Raw genomic sequence first — 20,788 nt, 5'->3', positions numbered from 1 at the left:
AGAATCATCCTAATAGCAAAGCTCTATCGCACGATCTAAGATTCAAAGAAAGGAGACTCCCTAAATGTCCCGTAGCTTTCTGTTTATAGATGTGGTGCACAACACACCGATAAACAAGACTCTACTAGACACGGTCTGTAGACATTCTGAGGACAAACCACTCTGATACCACTTCTGTCACGACCCAACCCCGTGGGCCGTGACTAGTGCTCGAATTGGGCACCCGAACACAATCATAAATCCGAGTGGCAAACAGATGGCTTATACCGACACAAATATCAAACGCTGCCTCAGATTATATCAAACACATCCAGGTATATAACAGAAGCCGACAAGGCGGTGTTTCAAATTTATAAGATTTCCAAAAAAAAATCGGCAGAGTTTCCTTTGTTTTTCGGACTATCCAAAATAACCCTGTACACAGCAAATACCACAAAGGCCACACAGGGCCAACAGAACAACATATACATGTTCGAGCCGACAAGGCTGCCATAAACATATACAAAATGCATGCCGACGAGGCTGCCACAACGGGTAGAATCATATAAACACAACTGAGCAGAAGTAGGCACACACACCCACAAATAAGTCTACAGACCTCTAAACAGACCAAACGAATCATATGGCGGAACAGGGCCCCGCCGTACCCATGAACGAATATATACAACATAGCGAACAAAAGTGTATACCAAAAGATGCGCTCTGAAGGGAGGGGAGCACTCCAACAGCAAAAGGGGTATCCTACACTAGGGGATCACCGAACTGTGCGTCTGTACCTGCGGGCATGAAACGCAGCCCCCCGAAGAAAGGGGGGTCAGTACGAAATATGTACTGAGTATGCAAAGCAGAATGTACAGAAAGCAAATCTGAGACATAACGAAATGGGAGTATCAAATATAAGTGCAAATCCAATCTTATCAAATTATTTAGTTTCAATATGTAAGTCATGCATAGGGTACAGAAGAATATGGTCGCCCGCCTGTCGATGGCGCCATAACACAGCATAACACCAGAAAGATTTCAAATCTCCGTATCCCCGTCACATATCACATCACAACATAACGCCATACACAGCATAACACCAAATATAGGTGGAACCCGACCCTCTTTTGCGAGTAGCTCGGTGAACCATAAACACAGCATAACTCCGGAGTATATCGAAATGTGCACGACAACAGAACCGGCCCGGGACTCGGCGAAGGAATAACAGAATTCACGAGTAGAGTCGTGAGTAGTCATATGCATAAAATCATTGTCATAAATTCAAACCTAAGCAAAATGATCATACTTAAGTTTCGAAATAATAATCATAACAAATTCTTTCAAAAAATTTCCGAATTACATAAAGGAAAGTCGCGGGACCCACGGACGGGTATTGACCCGAGCCGGGCCCGCCTATAGAAAATATATTCATCATATGTCATATAAACCATTACAAAAATATTAGAGCAATCCGAACCTTCCGGAGGAAGATATGGCATTTATAGTTCGGAATTCTTTAAATCAACTCATTGTGCAAAGTTTGGAAATCAATTTCTTCAAAGGCATAATAGTTCATATTTCATCATATCATACATAGGAGTGCCAAGGAATGTATGTAAAGATCATAGCGAACTCGGATTTTAATTTAGGATTTCCTTAAGACTAGTAGTCTAGCCTATTTATAACTAAGGCATGCCAAATGAAAGAAGGGTGCTTTACATACCTCGAACGCACTTCCAAGCTAGCCAATCTAAAGCTACTCCAAATTTACGCCTCGGGCTCCCCAAGGTCTACAAAATGTGCCAATGAATATCCAATATTAACCATAGGCATATTAAGAAATTTTTCATTCCAACTAACTCTAAATTCTACAGAAAATTCGGCAGCACTTCCCCTGTAAATAGGCCATCCCGAGAATTTATCTCGCTTAAAATCAACAACAACAACCACAATAACCAATCTAGAACCATCAATAATAAATTCGGAAGGCAAAATAACATTAATAGCTCTCTTTTTCATCATTCGACAACTTTCCAAATATTTAATTCAACGGCTCACATTCAAGCCACCACATCGCTCACACATTTAATTATCAACCCGAGTCTTTACCACAATATTCTAGGACATTCTAAACAATTCACAATTTTTCTCCCAATTGGCCGAAAACAGCCCGCACAATCTCCCATCAATCATAAGTCATTAAATGTTCATTTCAAGACTAGAATTCATGACGACGACAACTGACATACTAAGCGGTAGTAATGCGATCTTCAACACCTTATAAAACTCACATTCGTCCACAACACATATATATACATATGTTAAGGATTCCTATATATACGAATTTCGTTCAATGCACAAAGTTCTCCATTCTACAACAATTTAACATGATACAAGAATAAATTCATCAATCCAATACCACACAACACACCCCCACTTACACGGCCAACATGCCAAACACACAACCTAACTTCAACATTCTATATTTCATGATTTCTATCCATTTTAGCACACTACAATAGGCATACAAGATTCACAATACATAAACAAGATGAAATCTTACCTTTGTTCTTCACTTCCTTCAATAGTTAGGGTTTGCAATTGGGCACAACTAGTGGTTGGATGACCCAAACAACTCTTCCACGCTACTTAGGGACCTCAATATAGTTGATTAACACCAAGGAATTTTTTTTTTTTTGAGAAGGCTAGAAATGATCTTGTGTTTCTCTCCTCTTAGCCGTGAGGTTGGAGTTGTTGTTCTCCTCCTTCTAAATTTTTATTCTAAGTGTAGAAATGAAGAGAAATGACTTAGAGGTCATATTTTTAAGTTCTCACTAAAATATCTCCATGTCCCTATGGTCCACACATGTGTGGGACCATTTCAAATGGTCAAAAGTCCCGACTTCAAATCCCGAAATAGTCTTGGCCTTAAATTATCATAGTTCATTCGGGTTGTCCCAATATGTAAAAATACGGGACGTAACAGTATGACTTACATTTTCTGCTATTTTTACCTTGCTATTTAATTAATTTGTGTATATTTACATTTTAAGACCGTTCAAAAGAAGAATAGCCAGCAAATCCGCAGATTTTGTATATTAGGTATAAATATACATAATCAGTGTGTAGGCTTAGTATATTTTGGCTAGCTCACGAGTTAATTTCGGCAGACGGGCCAAAAATGAGAAAGGCCCTTTAATTTGTATGTTAACATGTAAGTTATGGTTGCAGCACTTTGGTGGTGCAACATGGAGATGACTGTCCCGTACTGCAAAGGCTTGCTGTTCGAATGCTTAGTCAGACATGCAATGGTGCTTCACAGTATAGGCTAAAAAGGAGCTTGGTCGAGACATTACTAACAGAAGGGATGAATCAGATTGAGCAGCAGAGGCTGCGGGACTTGGTATTTTTGTCCATTGTAATGTACAATTACAAGCTCTTGATCCTGAAGGAAGCAATGGCGTTGCAGGTGATTTTCTTGACCCAATGGATGAGTGGATAGTTCGGAAAAGGGCAAAATTTGGTGTCTGAATACACTGAGCTTACATGGATGGACTTGGAATTGGCAAGCAGGAACGGAAATGGAAAATATTGTGTTGAAGGACCTATTCTTATTCATGTAAAGGAGGAAGAGTGAGATAAATGCATATAGAGTAGCAAATTTACAAATAATTTGAACGATACTGCAGTTTTGGATGGTTACGGGGCAAGCCATCTGAGCATCCTTATATACTACTCCCTCCATTCCATAATAAGTAGTGTTTTAGGTAATTTACTTTTTTTCAAAGTAAGTGGTGTTTTAGGATTTCAAGAAGACTTTGAGCAGATTCTTTTAAGATTATTCTTATTTAAATAGTCAAGATTCACTAATTGCTGTACCTTTTTTTTTTTCTAGAAAGTAGTAAAACTTGATTAGGGGTAAGTTAGTAAAAACATTACTACTTTCTAGGAGAGAACAATTTTTTAAGGGGTGTGTATGAGTTTAAGATGTCAGGAATGAAGGGAGTATCACAAAGAGCTTACTTCACCTAAATTAAGTATTATTATTTATTGCAATGACCCTTAATCTTCCATATTCATCCATTACTTGACAAATTAAATTACAAGGCTTTAAATACAGTAGAAAAAGTTATCAATGTGTTTTGCTAAAACTGTTGCCATTTAGGATTTCCTCAGGAGAAGCAAATCGGCAGGTTCAATTTTCATTTAACATGGAGAGTTGTGGACTTTAAAAATAGTGAATGGATGGAAAGAATAAAAGAGACAAGCAAAAGAAATTAATAAAATGACTTTTGGACTCCATCTCAAACGTAAGAAGTCTTGATTCATGTACCTGTTTAAGAAGAATCATTTAGTTTTCTTTAATTGTTAGCAATTACAACTCTTCAAATTCTTCGGTTGTTGAGTTTCATGAAGAAAAGCCTGATTTACTGCGTTAAGATGTTACTATTTCCTCCGGATCAAAAAGAGTGTCCGCTTAGCTTTTTTCCTTAGGTCAAAAAGAGTGTCCACTTATCAAATCAAGAAAGAATTAATCTTATTTTTTCAGATTTGCCCATATTAAGTGTTAATGATCAAATCTCAATACCTATTTAATTAGGGGCAGTTTAGTCATATTACATACATTTTTTTTCTAGAAGTTAGTATTTTCTCAAGAAGTGCGCAAATGGCTAAGTGAACACTCTTTTTTATCCGGATGGAGTATTTGATTAGAAATTTAATCTATTGGTATATACCCTTACCAATCTTTCTCATAGAAAATACCCTTGTTTGGCTCCTTGCCATCAAAATCATCCTAGGGGTTTAACTTTTCAAAAATCTTGGTAGTTCTACCTACCAAAATAATTTGGCCAATTTGGTACTTAATTCTCTAGATGACTAGATCAATATCATTCTAGTAGCTATAGTAGCTAATCAGCTTCATATTCACATCAATGTGAAGATTAGTTTTTCTAAATCTTCAAGAACTTCTCATTATCCACAGATCAATGGAGACAGTTTGCTCTGGTACCGTAGGTTAGAAAATTTAGAGAGTTGGAGCACTCTCAATCGAAGATTTACCTGGTTAACTTCCTTGTTCCCCCATTGTTACCAAGCACGTCAAAATCCAAACTCTCCATGGATGTTTTCCTGGGCGAGCTGGTTGTTAATAATTATGTGAAAGTGTTAGCAGTCGGAACTGTTGATTTATCAACTGATGAAAACTGGCTACAGGTTAACTAAAAGATTTCTTGCATTTATATGTAGCATATTCTCAATATTTACCCCTCTGGAAACTCTTCTCTATAGAGTACAAACCTTACTGAGTGTTCTTATGTTGCAAGGACTCTTAAAAAATGTCGATGGTCGTGTGTCTTATCCTCCAAAAGTAGTGCATTTTTGGAGGATCTGAGACTGGTTAATCTCACATGACATACTAATTGCAGTATATCATCCAACAGTAGTGCATGTTTTAGAAGATCTGACACGAGTTTACTTCACTTGACAGACTAATCACAGTATGTATATGATTCAAAGCGACATGTTTGCAGAGAAACATCCTTTGTTTTAGGGACTAGGCAATCTCAGGTTTCACAATGCAGTGGCACACCGATGCATTGAAGGTAAATCTCCTTATCAGAAGTCATTCTTTTAGTTACCGAGATGAAACTAAGTAGAGTTCTTGAAATATTAGAGAGTTAGGAAGAGAACAAAAAACAAATTCCTTGTTGGAATGCATCCTGGTTAGTGATAAAACCAGTTTCTACAGATTGTACACAAATAATTTTCAACTGTGTGATTTGACTGTCATTCATTAATGGTATTTGCTTTGCAGTTTCCACAGTATAATTTTTGGATAAGGAAAACAATTAGTTTAAAAAATCATCCATCCATTTCAAAATTGAAAAGAAAGTAGAGAGATTATTCGTAGACTTTGCACTCCTTGTCAGCAGGGTTTGTCTTGCAGTAGTCCTCTAAGGCATCTCCACTCCCTTGTGCAGATGAACCGGGCCATTTATCTGCTACCAGATGAGCTAAGTCGACCACACGTTGACTGCAATTTTACCAAGTATGATCACCAGTTAATCAAGAATATATGTGTGTGTGTGTGTGTTTAATGTTAATGGCTAATCACTACAAAAAAAAAAAAAAAAAAAAAAAAAAAAAAAAAAAAAAAAACTAAAATTAGCTACGAACTTCGTCGCTAATCCGTTGCTAAATTGTCGTCGCTAACAACTTTTTTGATAATCCATCGGTAATGTTAGCTATTAGCGACGGATTTTGTTGTTTAGCTAAGGAATTTGTCCGATGCTAGTCCCTTCATTTTTTATTTTGTTTTAAGTGAATGCAAAATAGTTAAGGTGGTGGTATAGCACGCAAATGGTTGTGTTCAATTTACCTGTATCCCCACTCGTTATCATACCAAGCGACAACCTTCACCATGTCATCTCCCATAACCATAGTCAAAGAGGAGTCAATGGTGGTGGAAACATCGCTGCATCGGAAGTCAACTGACACAAGCGGGACATCACAAACAGCCAATATGCCATTCAATGGACCGTCAGCTGCCTTTCTGAAAGCTGCATTGACATCTTCAGCTGAAATCCCTTTCTTCTCAACATTGATAACGAGGTCAACAACCGAAACATTAGGTGTTGGCACTCGGAGAGCAATTCCATTGAGCTTTCCCTTGAGCTGGGGTAGCACTAGAGACACAGCCTTTGCTGCACCAGTGCTGGTCGGGACTATGTTCAATGCTGCAGCTCTCGCTCTCCTCAAGTCACGGTGTGAAGCATCCAGAAGCCTCTGCATACAACAAAATGCTCAGTGCCATTTACAAGAAAGAACCTCTGGAAGGTGCACGTTTCACAGATTCCCGTTCAGTATACAGTCAGATCTCTCTGTAATTGTCATTCACTATAACAACATTTCACTATAACGGTCAAGTTTTCTTTGGAACCGATTTTCATCTTATGTTATATTATATGTTCTATGTAACAACATTTCACTATAACAACCAAAAAGTATTGGGACAAATGACGTCTTATAGAGAGGTTTGACTGTGTATGATTACCTGATCTCCGGTGTAAGAGTGAGTTGTTGTCATTGTGCCCTTCACAATACCTTCAAAGTAAATGGAAATAGTCAAATGTAACTTAAAGATCGCAGAAATTTGAACAATTATCTCAACAGTATTAATGTGGCTGTGATAAGGTGGTGTCAAAGGATCTGCTGCTTACCGAATTCTTCATCCAAGACTTTTGCGAAAGGAGCCAAGCAGTTGGTGGTGCAAGAGGCATTGCTGCATTTATAAAGTAATGAAACTTTCAGATTTGGAGCATTTGATGACTATTTTCTTGAACAATAAATATACTCCCTTCGTCCAAATTTATATGACACTCTTTCTTTTTTAGTCAGTCCCAAAAAGAAGGACACCTTTCTATATTTGGTAAACAATCTAACTTTAAAATACTCATTTTACCCTTAATGAGATGATTTATAGCCACATATTATTTATGACTTATTTTAGACCAAAAATTTCAGAAGTATTTTTTTATTTTTTAAACTCGGTGCCCAGTCAAACACCTTCACATAAATTGGGATAGAGGAAGCATCATTCACTGAAGCACTGACCTTACGATATTGGCAACCTCATGAGAGTACTCTTGTTCATTGACTCCAACGACGTAGGTAGGAATGTCAGCACCTTTTGCTGGAGCAGTGATGATAACTTTCTTGGCACCAGCTTGGATGTGCTTCCCGGCACCCGGACCATCAACGAACACACCGGTTCCCTGTGAGTTTCAAACAACATTATTAGATAGCTTATTAGCACCCTTTCTCAGGATTTTGTTATGTTCTAAATGAGCCTCTTATTGATTAGGATCAATGTCAACAATTCCATCCTGATTGATTTAATCTAGTTAAGCAAATAAGTTGATGATTCCATTCAAGTAGATAGGTGGAAGACATAAGCTCAGGGGAGCATATACAGCTATGTTGCTCGGATCCTCCAAAAATACAGCTTTTCCATGTCAGATTCTCAAACATGAGTAACTTTTGGAGGATCCGACACATGCCCTGCAGCATTTCTTGAAGGATCCGAGTAACAGAGATATGTAACACTCAAATGTTATGATGGGGATGAATTTAATTATACTGCTCTACATGTTAGTTATGTAGATTACTATGATATTTGGGTTCTAAGATGAAAGCATGAAGTTACTGAGATCACCAAGAAGACAGAGGACCTGTTTGAAGAGCTTTTGGGGACAAAAAAATCATGGTTTTCATGGATGTGATCTAGTATAATCCTGAAAGTAACTAGATAGATTTATGTGGAGAACTAATTTTATCAGTGTGAAACGTGTGACTACTTCATCTAAAAGATTAAGCTGTTGGAGAAAACACATTTTTATTTATTTAATTATGTATTGAACACACCCCTCAAGTGCCAATTTGGTTCTTTAGGGATCAAATATGTGGAAATTATTTTTCATAATGGTTAACAGTGAGACCTTAATCCATGATCTGTACCTGCTCTATTTCCATGTGACAACTTCATCCAAAAGTTGAAACTAGTAGAGAGAACATAATTTAATTTACTCAATTATGCCTTTAACGATCGGAATTGAGAGTTAAGTAATTTACCTCAATAACAATGTCAATACCAAGTTCAGCCCAAGGAAGCTTAAGAGGGTCCCTGCTAGAGACAACCTTAATGTTCTTTCCATCAACACTAATGGTTTCATTATCCACTATTTTCACTTCAGCCTTGAATGTTCCCAACATGGAATCATACTTAAGCAAGTGAGATGCCTGCATTAACATAATATTTCAGTACCTTTAACAATGGACAGTGAAAAATTTGATAGTAAAACCAGCAACTGCTATAAATGTGCTTAATTTTTGCAGGTAAAGGAGAAAAGAAATAGACTTTGGACTACTCACATTCTTGACACCACCACTATCGTTGACGACAATGACATCGAGTGGTGAATCTTTGCGGCCGTGCCAACAACGGAGGAAGTTCCTGCCAATACGTCCGAAACCATTGATAGCAACCTTCAATTTGGCAACAGTTTCTCCTTTCACAGGAGCTGCTGATCCTGTGGTCTAATTTTGGGATAGAAATAGATGAGTTTCACAAAAAGGTTACAAGATACTACAACATGTCCGTTTCATGTTATATGACAGTGTTTGTTTGGACAAGAAGTTTAAGCAAAAAGAATGATTTCTAGACCTTTTGGTCTTAGATATGCCACGACATTTCTATGGCTCTAAGAAAATGTCATTAAGGAAATATAGAAAGATGTGACAAACTAAAAAGGAGTTTCACAAGAAAGTATAATTGTAAATTATGTACTTCTTGTCTTGAAAAGATCAATAGTTTGTTATGTTATAGTGTTTTGCTTGGCGGTCTAAAGCAGAAGCTTAACTGAGCACAGTAAAGGTAATTACCTTGGGAGTGAGTTGGGCAGACACAACATCATAGAAGGAAGACTCCCTGTTCGAAAATGTCACACATCCACTTGATCGAAGACCGGAGAACTCTGCTACTTCAAATTTCTACAGAAAAGACAGATAAATTAACTCATAAAGCCAATAAACTACACCAAGAAAGACATTCACTAAAAGGAGAAAGAATTTTTTTTCAAAAAAAAATTATTTGGAGAATAAGTAAAGACCTTGGAGAAGCATTGAGTCGGGAAAGAGTGTGAGTTCTTAGAAGGAAACCTTGTGCTTGTGGGAATTCTTGAAGGAGCCAAAGCTGCATGAGAAGCCATGGCTGAATACTAAATTGTATTGACAAACACTACTTAAATACTTTGTGTATATATATATATATATATATATATATATATATATAGTTTGTTATGTTTTAGAGTTTTTTTTCTTTTTTCTTTTCTTCTCCACCTTGTTTTTTAATTGTAGAGATCAAGTCATGGTTGAAATTGAGGTTCAAAGAATGAGTGGTGCATTATCAAGATTGAAAAAAGATAAGATGATCTATGTCCTCATGTATTTTTTCACCTTCATCATCAACAATCTCAACCACAGGTTGTTGGAAAATTTCATTTTATCCCCTTTACCATAATTGTGTGAATAAAACATGCTTCCCAGTATGTTACAGTGGGAAAATATACGACAAAAAGGCAAGTGATGGCAACATATGGCATGTTACTATGGGAGGAAGTCCCGTATGTTACACTCTTTCTTTATTAGTCTGTTTTCAAAAAACAACATGTTTTATATAATTAGAAACAATTTCACTCTATACTTCACATTTTACCCTTTAAATCGTTTTGTTACCGAGATAAGGATATTAATCCCAGTATAAAATTTGAAATTACATTTTATACCAAAGTCTTGGTATTCTTTATCCCACATAGGATATGGGATAATAATCACAGAATTATAGTCCTGAATAATTCTGTTAGCCAACCAAACGACCCCTTAATGACATGATTTTATAGCCACAAAAATGTCATGACACACTTAAGATCACAAATTCCAAGTCTTTTTTTGTTCCTTTTTTAAATTTCATGTCCAATCACTCACCATCACGCAAAATGGAACGGAGGTAATATCTATTTGTTTTAATTTTTGGCTTTAACCTTGGCATTATTCTGGCCAAGTGGAGAACTAGTACAAGAAAAATACCACTATCCATTCATTAGAAGACAGGACAATTTAGAGGTGATCTTGCAGAAGGATAATCTTGTATAAAGTACAGGTGGGAAAAGAAATGGCGCTATCCATAAAGCACCAGTGGTCCTCTGTGATCCAATGAATCACCATATTTTCTTTTTAAAACTTGACCAAAGAACATTCAACTCCAATACCTGATGAACATACTGGGTGCTGCTTGTGCTCACGGAAGGTAGCAGATACCCGGTAAAATAATAGAGGTGCACTTAATCTGGCCGAAATACCATCATTATTAAAAAAAAAAAAAAAAAAAAAAAAAAAAAGAGGGGTGGGGTTGGGGGTGGGATGGGCGTGGGGGGGAGGGAGAGATTACCAAGGCAGTTAGATAACAAGGATTCTAAGCATGTATATTAGAGTTTGAAGTTGTGGCACACAACAGAAACATAATAGAGTATCACATTTATTCCTCAGTTTTGCATATATCATAGCAGCACTTATGATATTACTAAAACTGCAACCAGGAATGCTCTTGGAATATGCTCAATGTCTTCTGAAAGCATATCTCTTCACATGAAATCAATTGAAGTTTTCTTAACTAACAGTTTCAACTTCATCTAGGTTCACAGCAACTCCATTTTGTGCGTCCTCGTCCCCCGACCTCAACTGGTTGGAAATGTCATCAATAGCATCATTCAGCTGGACAATCTTCTCTGTTAGTATCTTGCGCTGTTTCTGCAGACAAAACAACATGCATATATTAGAAGAATTCGAAACAGAAGCAAGAATATCATCCTCAGATGTTGGTTTTGCCTTAGTTCCAATCCAAGAAATCACAATAACATTGATTCCAATTAGGAGAGGCAAGTTTTAGTCCTTCCGAAGCTTTTACATTTTGGGATAAGATATCCTTCAGAAGATCTATTACTTGAGCAGAGTAACAAACTCGGGTAGTGGTGATAGTTTTGATGCAACAAGCCTCTTGTCTATCTTGCAATAGAAATAAAAAGGGAGAGAAAAACCAAGGAGAACAAAGCACAATGCACTCGTCTAGATCACCTAATTAGGTTGATTAAAAGACAAAGAATAGCATCGTCTTTTGGTTAGCTCCTGGGGCTTAAATAGAATAGAATCACATTGTAATGAAGCTAACATTTGCTACTGCTGTACATTTTGCACCTCCTTGATCCAGTAATGAAACATCTTACTTCATAAAAATAAAACACCAAATAATAGCATCTGTTTATAGTTAAAGAAAGGTTTCTGAAAAGGAGTGTCGAGCGTCACTTATGTAGTAATCAAGCGAAACTTTAGTTCTAAAGCTGTAGATAGCTACGCGTAGGAGGACTGCATTCATAAGAAGAGATTTATTCAGCTTTCAGCCAGAATAGAGGATTCCTATATATTATGTGTGTGTGTGCACTTACACGAAGAACACACACACACACCCGACACACAGAGGCGAATGTAGAGTACCGGCACCGGGTTCAAATGAATGCAGTACTTTTTGACGCAGAGCATAAATTTATGTGTAAAAATTCACGAAAAGTGCAAAAGATACTCCTTTGAAAAGGTGCAAATATACCCCTCAACTTTGTAATATAAAGCAGATATACCCCTCGTTAAAAAAGGGGTATATATATACCCCTGCGTTACAAAAAGGTGCAGATATATGCTGACGGAATTTTTTGTAAAAATCATTTAGCTTATTTTTTTATTAAAAAAATATCTTTGCCTTTGTTTTAATTTGTTTGTCTTACTTTCCTTTTCAGTCTGTTTAAAAAAGAAAGCCTCTTTCTTGATTTGGCAACTCTTTAATCTCAACAGCCTACGTGGCATGTTTAAAACCACAAGATTAACGGAAATTTTGGTGCATTATACATATCTTTAATTTAAGACCACAAGATAAAAAGTCTCTTTTACTTTCTTAAACTTTGTGCCAAGACAAACAAATTGAAACGGAGTAGTAGATATGAACACATAACTTCAAAAATATAACAGGTTCAATGCTACGAACCTTAAAGGTTAAACCGATAAATTAAATTTTGGATCCGCTATGCCGACACACACAGACATTCTTTCTATCTCTTACTAGCTACCGCTCCCTAATAAAAGACATAACTAATATCAACCTACCTCCAATGCTTTTTCTTCATCATATATAAACTTGGGCAATTTTCGCATGAGGTCCTTTTTATCTGTTTCAGCTAATGCCTTGCTAATCTGTAAAAGAGAAATTAAACGACAGTCAGCTTACTCTGAAAGAGAGAAGAAATGCGAAGAAGGAACTTATATCGACAAGCAATGACGCAAATTCACAAGTAATATTATAGCAAAGACGACCAAAGGAAGTAACTAATACAAGTGATACTGCACTGTGCCCGATAATCAGCTAGTTTCAGCTTAGAATTATTACCTCTGGTGCGAAGATACAACCAAGTGCACCAACGATTACTCCTCCTAAAAGAAAGCCACCAACAAAGATGCTTGAACTGCTTGGCCTTCCAACATCACTGCCAATTAACAAGAAGGTCAAACATCTCATAAGATATGTTCTCCTATCGGCGGATCACCAATACATGAAAGAAACAAAACTACAGTATTCTTTTTCCTATGGGTTACTAACACTTTTGGTCCCTCAATTATTGATATATTCTGATTTTAGTCCCTATGATATCAGCCCAACCATATGAAACCAATTAATTGAATTGTACACTTTGATCCATTTGCTTGTGAACATTCACAAATTTACCATACTTATTAACTATTTCACCGCTTAACTATTCATGTATTATGTCAAATTTGTATTGTTACTCCATATTTGACGGTAATATAGTTCGGTAAATAGTCAATTATAACATATTTTCTACATGGAAGGGATCAAAACACGTGTTTTAGTTAATTAAAGATTAAACATATCGAGTCATATATCACAAGGATCAAAAGTAAAATTTAATAATAACTTAAGGACGAAAAATACTATTTTCCCTTTTCCTATTTACATGGCAAGAGCCAAGTTTGCCTCTGTCACTCCGTAGTCGATTGTATTCATAGTTTTGCAGAACAACTGCCGGACCAAACTAAATAATTGAAGTACCAGTAAGGTTTAAACATGCTCTGACAGAGGGTCCATCTATCAGGGATTGACCTTTAGAGTTGATTCAGCCTAATTAACGCAAACATTGACTTAGTAAGATGAAAATATAATCTATCTGAAGGACAAGTGACCACCAAACAAAAAGAAGTGTAATATAACATCAATGTATAAGTTGCATACAACTAGGGCACATGAAAATAAGAGGAGGAAATACCTATATCCAGCTTGAACGGTCAACGATCTTCTATATGAGGATGATTTTCCTCCACGCTTTGGACTGAAGGCCAACTTGGTGGTGCCACGCACGCTTTTATTTGCTGACTTCAAACTAGATCCTAGCATGTTGATAGATTTACCGGACTTATACCGCATCACTCATGAGGTTTGGGTGAAAGACGGAGTCACCAATGCAACAAATGATCGTGTCATGTACAACTAAACTAATCATAATTTTCATGAGAAGTTTTAGCTTCATGCAACTCCGCAAATAATCTAAACAAAACACAGACACTACATTTTGTATCCAACAATTGCATTAAGATGTTATGCTTAAAATAATTGCATCTTATCATGATCCGTTAGTTTAATGTATTGAAACAAACACCTCGCAGGAATTTGAGCATGCATTTTGCAATATGTGCTGGAACAACACAAGGGCCATTGTTTCAACAGAATACTCTTAAATACTCATATATTATTTTTTATTTTTTTTATTTCAAAAAAAAAAAAGTATGAGTATTTAAGAGTCAGTTTGTTCATGTCTATCTCATTCTGATACTAAATAATACTCTCCTTTATTCATTTAAAATACCACAATTCTCTTTTTGTTCATCCCAAAAAGATCAACGGATTTTATATTTGAAAAATCATTAAATCAAACACTCCCATTTTGCCCTTATGCCGAGGGTCTACCGGAAACAACCTCTCTACCCAAGGTAGGGGTAAGTTCTGCGTACATTCTACCCTCCCCAGACCCCACTTTGTAGGATTTCACTGTGTACGTTGTTGTTGTTGTTGTTGTACTCCCATTTTGCCCTTAAAATATTCTCTTATAGGAATTGATGCGACAAGTTGAAAACTATTGCTTCCTCCGTTTTGACCAGACACAAACTTTAAGAATGTAAAGAATACTTCTGAATATAGTAGTCTTAAATTAAAGGTGTGTATAACAAACCAAAATTACCCTTTGAATCTCATGATCTTAAACGTGTCATGTCATTCCCATAGGGGACTGTCATTAAGGATAAAATAAGAATGTTGAAACAGAGGGAATACATGCTAAGTTTAATTCTGAACTTTATTTATAGTTAATTTATGTATCAAAAGTATTTCTCTATTTCTTATACTTAATATCTAGCCAAACACCACCATGTAATATGAAGAACAGGAATATTTTTTTTTTTTTACAATGGTGGTTTCCCAGTAACTCCGCCTGTGTGAGCTCGCTCACATTGCCGGTCCCAAGCCCGGATAAAGGAGGAGGGTTGCTGAGGGTCAATCGGAAACAGCCTCCCTACCCAGGTAGGGGTAAGGCTGCGTACATCTTACCCTCCCCAGACCCCACTATTGTGGGATTACACTGGGTAGTGACCAATGGTGGTTTCCCAGCCAACTTGCACGCGTCTTGACTAATTCCACCTAATACCTGCTAACTCTACCAACACAACTACCGAGTAACTCTGTCCACCGGGGCTGACTGGAATATTTCTTTTAAAGCAAATTGGTGTTCCTTAAAACTGGATGTTGAATAAATCTTATACTTACCCATAACAGACATACAATTCTCGATCAGAACAGAAAAATGACCTAACGTAAGTATAACAACAACAAAGATCCTTTATACAAACTAGCCTTTAGCTATTAGGCCATTTTGCTTTGTTCTTATCTAAGTTCTCAAGATCTTTTGAGACACAAATTACTAAATGCTGCAGTTAGTCTACTTTAACAGTTAAAATCAGTAGAGAAGAAAACACAGATATTGAAATACTCTTCCAATTATGCTATTAAGGAGCTCAAATACCAACTAATCCTAAACCATAGTCGAAATTACCACAAAGGTTGCAGCAAAAGTAGCAAATTACAGTAAAGAATTCAAACCCATGAATAAAAATTCAAACATGGAAAGAATAAAGAATTACCAGAAGTGAAATGGAGAGAAGGGGCAGTTGACAAAAGCAAAGAATTTGGAATAATTGAAATAAGGGAAAAGGGTCAAAAATATCCCTCTACTTTGGAAAAGGGGCTAAAAATATCCTTCGAACTTACTTTGGGTCAAAAATATCCCTCTCATCATTAAAGTTTTCAAATATAACCCTGCTTAACGGAAATCCCCAACATAACCCGATTTCATTTTCAAACCCGCTCCATTTAAACCCGACCCAACTACATAAAAAAACTCATATGCGACCAGTTTGTTCCCGAGCACTACATCTGGAGCCATTAGGCACAGGAGCGGGTAACCCATATGAATTTTTTATTTAGTTGGATCGGGTTTAAATGGAGCGGGTTTGAAAACGAAATCACATTATATTGGGGATTTCCGTTAAGATAAGGGTATAGTTTTTACCCAAAATAAATTCGGAGGATATTTTTAGCCCTTTTTCCAAAGTAGAGGGATATTTTTGACCCTTTTCCCTTGAAATAATCTTCCAATTATGCTATTACGGAGCTCGATTCATGCATAAACAGGTCAAGCTCAAATACAAACTAATCACAAACCATAATGGAAATTGCCAGAAAGGGTGCATAAAAAGTACTCCCTCCATCCCAATTTATACTGCACCATTTGACATAAATACGGAGTTTAAGAAAAAAAATGAAAACTTTTGTAATTTGTGGTCCAAAACAAGCGTTAGAAATTTGCGTGGCCATAAATCATGTCATAAAGTTCAAAATTATTTCTAAATATAGGAAGGTGACTTTTTTTTTTTGGCGACAAACTAAAAGAAGAAAGTATGCCACATAAATTAGGAAAGAGGGAGTAGCAAATTACAGTTAAAAATTCAAAAACCGATGAATAAAAATGAAAACTTGGGAAGATATAAAGAATTACCAGAAGTGAAATGGAGAGAAGGGATTATTGATAAAAGTAAAGAATTTGATAAAAATTGATTGATGCGTACACGGGTCAAGCTTAAATACCAATTAATCACAAACCATAATGTAAAACCATAATGCATATTACAATAAACAATTCAAACCCCATGAATAAAATGATAACTTGGAAGATATAAAGAATTACCAGAAGTGAAATGCAGAGAAGGGGTTGTTGGTTAAGTTCAACTACCAACAAATCATAAACCATAATGGAAACTACCATAAAGGGTGCATAAAATGTACACCAATTTAAATATGTAGTCCAAAATAAGCAATCATCTCATAAATTTAAAATTATTTCTAAAAACAAGTATATTCTTTTTATTCAAGAAGTTTGACCCCTCTAATTTATTTTTTGTTATCAAATTTAACGTGTCTCACAACGGAAAAAAAGTGAAGGGGTTCATTTTAGTTTTGGGTCTGGACGAATAGGTGTCACATAAATTGAGACAAATTACAGCTAAAAACTTCAAAGCCATGAATAAAACTGAAAACTTGGAAAGAACAAAGAATTACCAGAATTGAAATGGAGAGAAGGGGTAGTTGATAAAAGCAAAGAATTTGAAACAGCTATCATCTTGTAAGGTTTTAAGTGAAAGTGGGTTAAGAGACAGCAGACAGAGAGAGAGAGATATCTGAGCAAGTGGTATTTTTTCCGTTAGATAATGATTAGCATAGTTAACCACGACGTGTGGATATTTGGGACCCAATAAAATCAAATTATGAGGGGAAAATTTAAGAAAATGCTAATCAAAGTAAAGTTTTAATAAAAAAAATAGTACGACCAATATTCTATTAATTTTAGCCTATTTAGGATTATGTGGGCTGTTTTTAAAGCTAATCAAATTAAGTTAGTTAATATTGCTAGCTAGCATACAAAATAAGGACCCGTAAAGGGTGGTCGAGTTGGTTGAGCAGGTGATCTCCCAAATGGTGGGTCTCATGTTCCAAATCTCATGATTTTTCAATTGAGCTCGTCCCACTCAACTTGCTTAGTGCAGTTTATCTCTCCTGACTCTTATGTAACGGCTGTAGGTTCGCTTTTCGACAAAAAAAATAATTAGAAAATGAATAATAGTTTATCGTTCACAATCTACACAGGTTAAGTTAGAAGTTCATTCGAAAGACGGAGTAGATTGTAATTTATGTTAATGGGAATGAAAGTAACGATTGATACTATGCTCATAAGTTTCACTTCTTAAAATTACATCTTTTTTTATCCACATAAAATCCAAACAGCAAGAATCTCAAACTGTTTTCTTCTAATTTCTTGTTAACTACATGATCATTCCAAGAATATAGTACTATCAAAATTTGATACACTAATTTTTTTGGCGTACAATAGAGAAGCAAGTCATTTACTGATTGGGTAATTTCTTTTGCCTTACCTGCTTCAAAAAATCTCATTAACTTCTCAAGTTTTGTTTTGTTTTTTAACTTTTCTAAAGAAATACCCCCTAAAATCTACGTCTTTTTTTCAAATTCCAAGTATGAGAAAAGATCGTTAGAGTTTCAATTTAATGATTGCAATTTTGCTCCATATATTACTTGAGCTACTATACTACTACCTCATATGAATTGACTTGCCTAACAAGAATTGAACGTGAAACCCTTTTTTTCCATTATCTCTTGTGGATCTTTCCATCAATTTGAAGTCTCAACATTACATTTTTTTTTTTTTTTTGCTTAATTAATTTGGGAATCAACTAGTTTCACTTTGAAGTTGACATAGTCGCTTAACAAATGCATGAAAATCTTGACTCGAGCTCCCTCCCTTTTGATTAGCTCATGGAGTTTTCTCATTCTCTATTTCTGTGGACGAGCTCCACTAATCGAATTGCATAAGATTTGAGCCAATTCTACTGGATGCGGAACCACTGACTACCATCTTTGCATGCCTTAATTAGCACTTTTAGTTCATTAACTAACGATTCCGCACTAGTAAATTGGCCCACACCCATAGGCAGTGGTAGCATGAGTAAAGAAAATGCCCACAGCTCAGTGTCTCAGTACCGCAGCTTGTGGAGCCCAACCTTTGATTATCAACCCTCTATCCGCTACTTGATCCTCATATTCTTTCGTGATCACATCCTCATCACCTGCCACGTGTTAAAAAATTGTCGTGTGGCATCGCCCTCGACCTGCCACGTTGAGAATAATATGGACCTAACAAAATACTATCAAACTGTAGCAAGGGCCCAACAGCTAGCCCAAACCCTATCATGGCCCATTTCTTTCCTTACTTGATCAGTAAAACCACCCTCTATTTCTCTACAAGTGTTGAACAGAGCCCCCCAACTCTTCAATTGTTCAATAAAACACCTCTTACAAATTCCCAATCTGTGTGTCCTTTTTTATACTGACTGCTCAACGTAGACACTTGCCGCTGAGGATATTCCGGCGTATTGGGAATATTATGGAAAGTAACTAAAGAGTTTTCATCAGCAGGGGCGCATCTAGGGCCCGCCGACACCAGAATACCCTTGGCAAAAAATTATATCATATATATGGTATCTTTTCATTTTTTATGTACATATATGGATTTTGAACACCCTAAAAAACAAGAGAAGATATTGGTTCAGTAATCTAGGGTGTTCAAAATTCACCTTGATACATTTTCATTTTTCGAACCATCGGGTTATGATTAAGATTTCTTTGACGTTGCTCCATGGAGAAAATGACAAAAAAAAAAAAAAAAAAAACTCTCTTTATCTTTGGGTTTAAAATAGTTCCTTAAGTATTATTTAAGCAGTTTTAGTCCTTTAAATTTGTCAGAAGTGAGGCTTTTGGACTTTTGGTCACCTTTCAAATATTTACGAAGTTTGATAGTTAAATATAATTGGAACTGTGAAAATGGAGACTCGCATTTGAAAGTACATATTTGGTAATTTATGTTATTTTGATCTATTTTAAAAGCCTAGTGTAACTTTTTGAGATGCAAATTATGTTATATTTGGTCTATATTTTGTATATGGTGTTTTATGTTGTGGTCTTTTGAATTTTGACTGAAACTTTTGGTGTTTCTAGTTAAAAAAAGGTCTCCCCAATAAATTTAACAATCATAGTTGGCTAAATATTTGATGGAGACTAAAAGTGCTCACATGTGAGCTCAATTGATATTTATAGTACTTTTTACGTAATTTTTAAATATGTAAATTTTATTTCAAAAAAAATAAAAGATTCTATGTTAAATCACACGGTCAAAATTAAAAAAGTTGGAGTCTCAAAAAGAGAAAAGTGTCAATTTTTTTTGGGATAGAGGGAGTATTTTTTGCAAGGACAAGGAGAAGATCAAATGGTGGATAGATGAAAAAGACTAGAAGGATGACTAGAGGAGATTCTATATCTCTCGGTCTCTCTCCCTAATATATATATATATATATATATATATATATATATATATATATACATATATATATATATAATGTATTGTTATAATGCATAGAATGTAGAGGAGATTCTATATTTTTGTAATGTGTTGTTTCTTGCGAGGACAAGGAGAAGATCAAAGTAACGTGACACCTTTTTATGGTTTAGAAAATTATTTATCTTTTTTCTCTTTTTTTGGCCTTTTTCCTATTTTTCTCACTTGTATTCTATGTTAAAAAAAAAAAACTCAAAATCACTCATTTAACTCTCTTAATTATGTTAAATCTTATTATCTTCCAAGAACAAATGAATGTTACATTTTTCCTATTTAATTCATCATAAAAATATCAGTAATGGAGGAACACGATTGTGAGCATGAAACATTTCATCCATTTCTATCACAATTCAATTCACCAAAATTATTGTTTATGATAATGCAGAAAAAGCCATTTGGAAAGTATTTATTGTATAAATATGTACAAGCTAATTAACTTCAAATTTTTGGCAGGCATTAGCCAAATGTTTTTTGTTGTAGTTAGAATTTTTACTCATTGTAGCATCTTTTAAGACCTAATTATTAATATTAATTACCCTTTTATTTAATTCTATTTAATA

General features: G+C 35.7%; 2 protein-coding genes, 1 long non-coding RNA gene and 1 pseudogene across 3 annotated transcripts; all 4 read right to left on the bottom strand.

The window, feature by feature from the left end:
* Nucleotides 1-428: 428 nt before the first annotated feature.
* On the bottom strand, nt 429-2,244 carry LOC132602582 (uncharacterized). Its single transcript, XR_009567832.1, has 2 exons — nt 1,706-2,244; nt 429-776 (listed from the first exon to the last, which is right to left on the bottom strand). It is a non-coding gene; the product is annotated as an uncharacterized LOC132602582 (long non-coding RNA).
* Nucleotides 2,245-5,668: 3,424 nt separating this feature from the next.
* LOC132604190 (glyceraldehyde-3-phosphate dehydrogenase B, chloroplastic) lies at nt 5,669-9,808 on the bottom strand. Its single transcript, XM_060317568.1, has 9 exons — nt 9,651-9,808; nt 9,424-9,531; nt 8,914-9,078; nt 8,614-8,781; nt 7,597-7,757; nt 7,203-7,264; nt 7,037-7,086; nt 6,362-6,768; nt 5,669-6,016 (listed from the first exon to the last, which is right to left on the bottom strand). Exons 1-9 carry the CDS (start codon nt 9,747-9,749, stop codon nt 5,884-5,886), a joined length of 1,353 nt encoding a protein of 450 aa, XP_060173551.1. The 5' UTR covers nt 9,750-9,808; the 3' UTR covers nt 5,669-5,883.
* A 1,187-nt stretch (nt 9,809-10,995) lies between these two features.
* Nucleotides 10,996-17,479, bottom strand: LOC132604189 (uncharacterized). The gene is made up of 5 exons (XM_060317567.1): nt 17,321-17,479; nt 13,923-14,043; nt 13,028-13,124; nt 12,748-12,834; nt 10,996-11,346 (listed from the first exon to the last, which is right to left on the bottom strand). Exons 1-5 carry the CDS (start codon nt 17,379-17,381, stop codon nt 11,206-11,208), a joined length of 507 nt encoding a protein of 168 aa, XP_060173550.1. The 5' UTR covers nt 17,382-17,479; the 3' UTR covers nt 10,996-11,205.
* Nucleotides 17,480-18,506: 1,027 nt separating this feature from the next.
* LOC132601895 (flavonol 3-O-glucosyltransferase UGT89B1-like) lies at nt 18,507-19,295 on the bottom strand (annotated as a pseudogene).
* Nucleotides 19,296-20,788: the final 1,493 nt, after the last annotated feature.

Source organism: Lycium barbarum, chromosome 7, assembly GCF_019175385.1.
Source record: "Lycium barbarum isolate Lr01 chromosome 7, ASM1917538v2, whole genome shotgun sequence".
Classification (NCBI taxonomy): domain Eukaryota; kingdom Viridiplantae; phylum Streptophyta; class Magnoliopsida; order Solanales; family Solanaceae; genus Lycium; species Lycium barbarum.
This window is presented reverse-complemented; position numbering and strand designations above follow the sequence as displayed.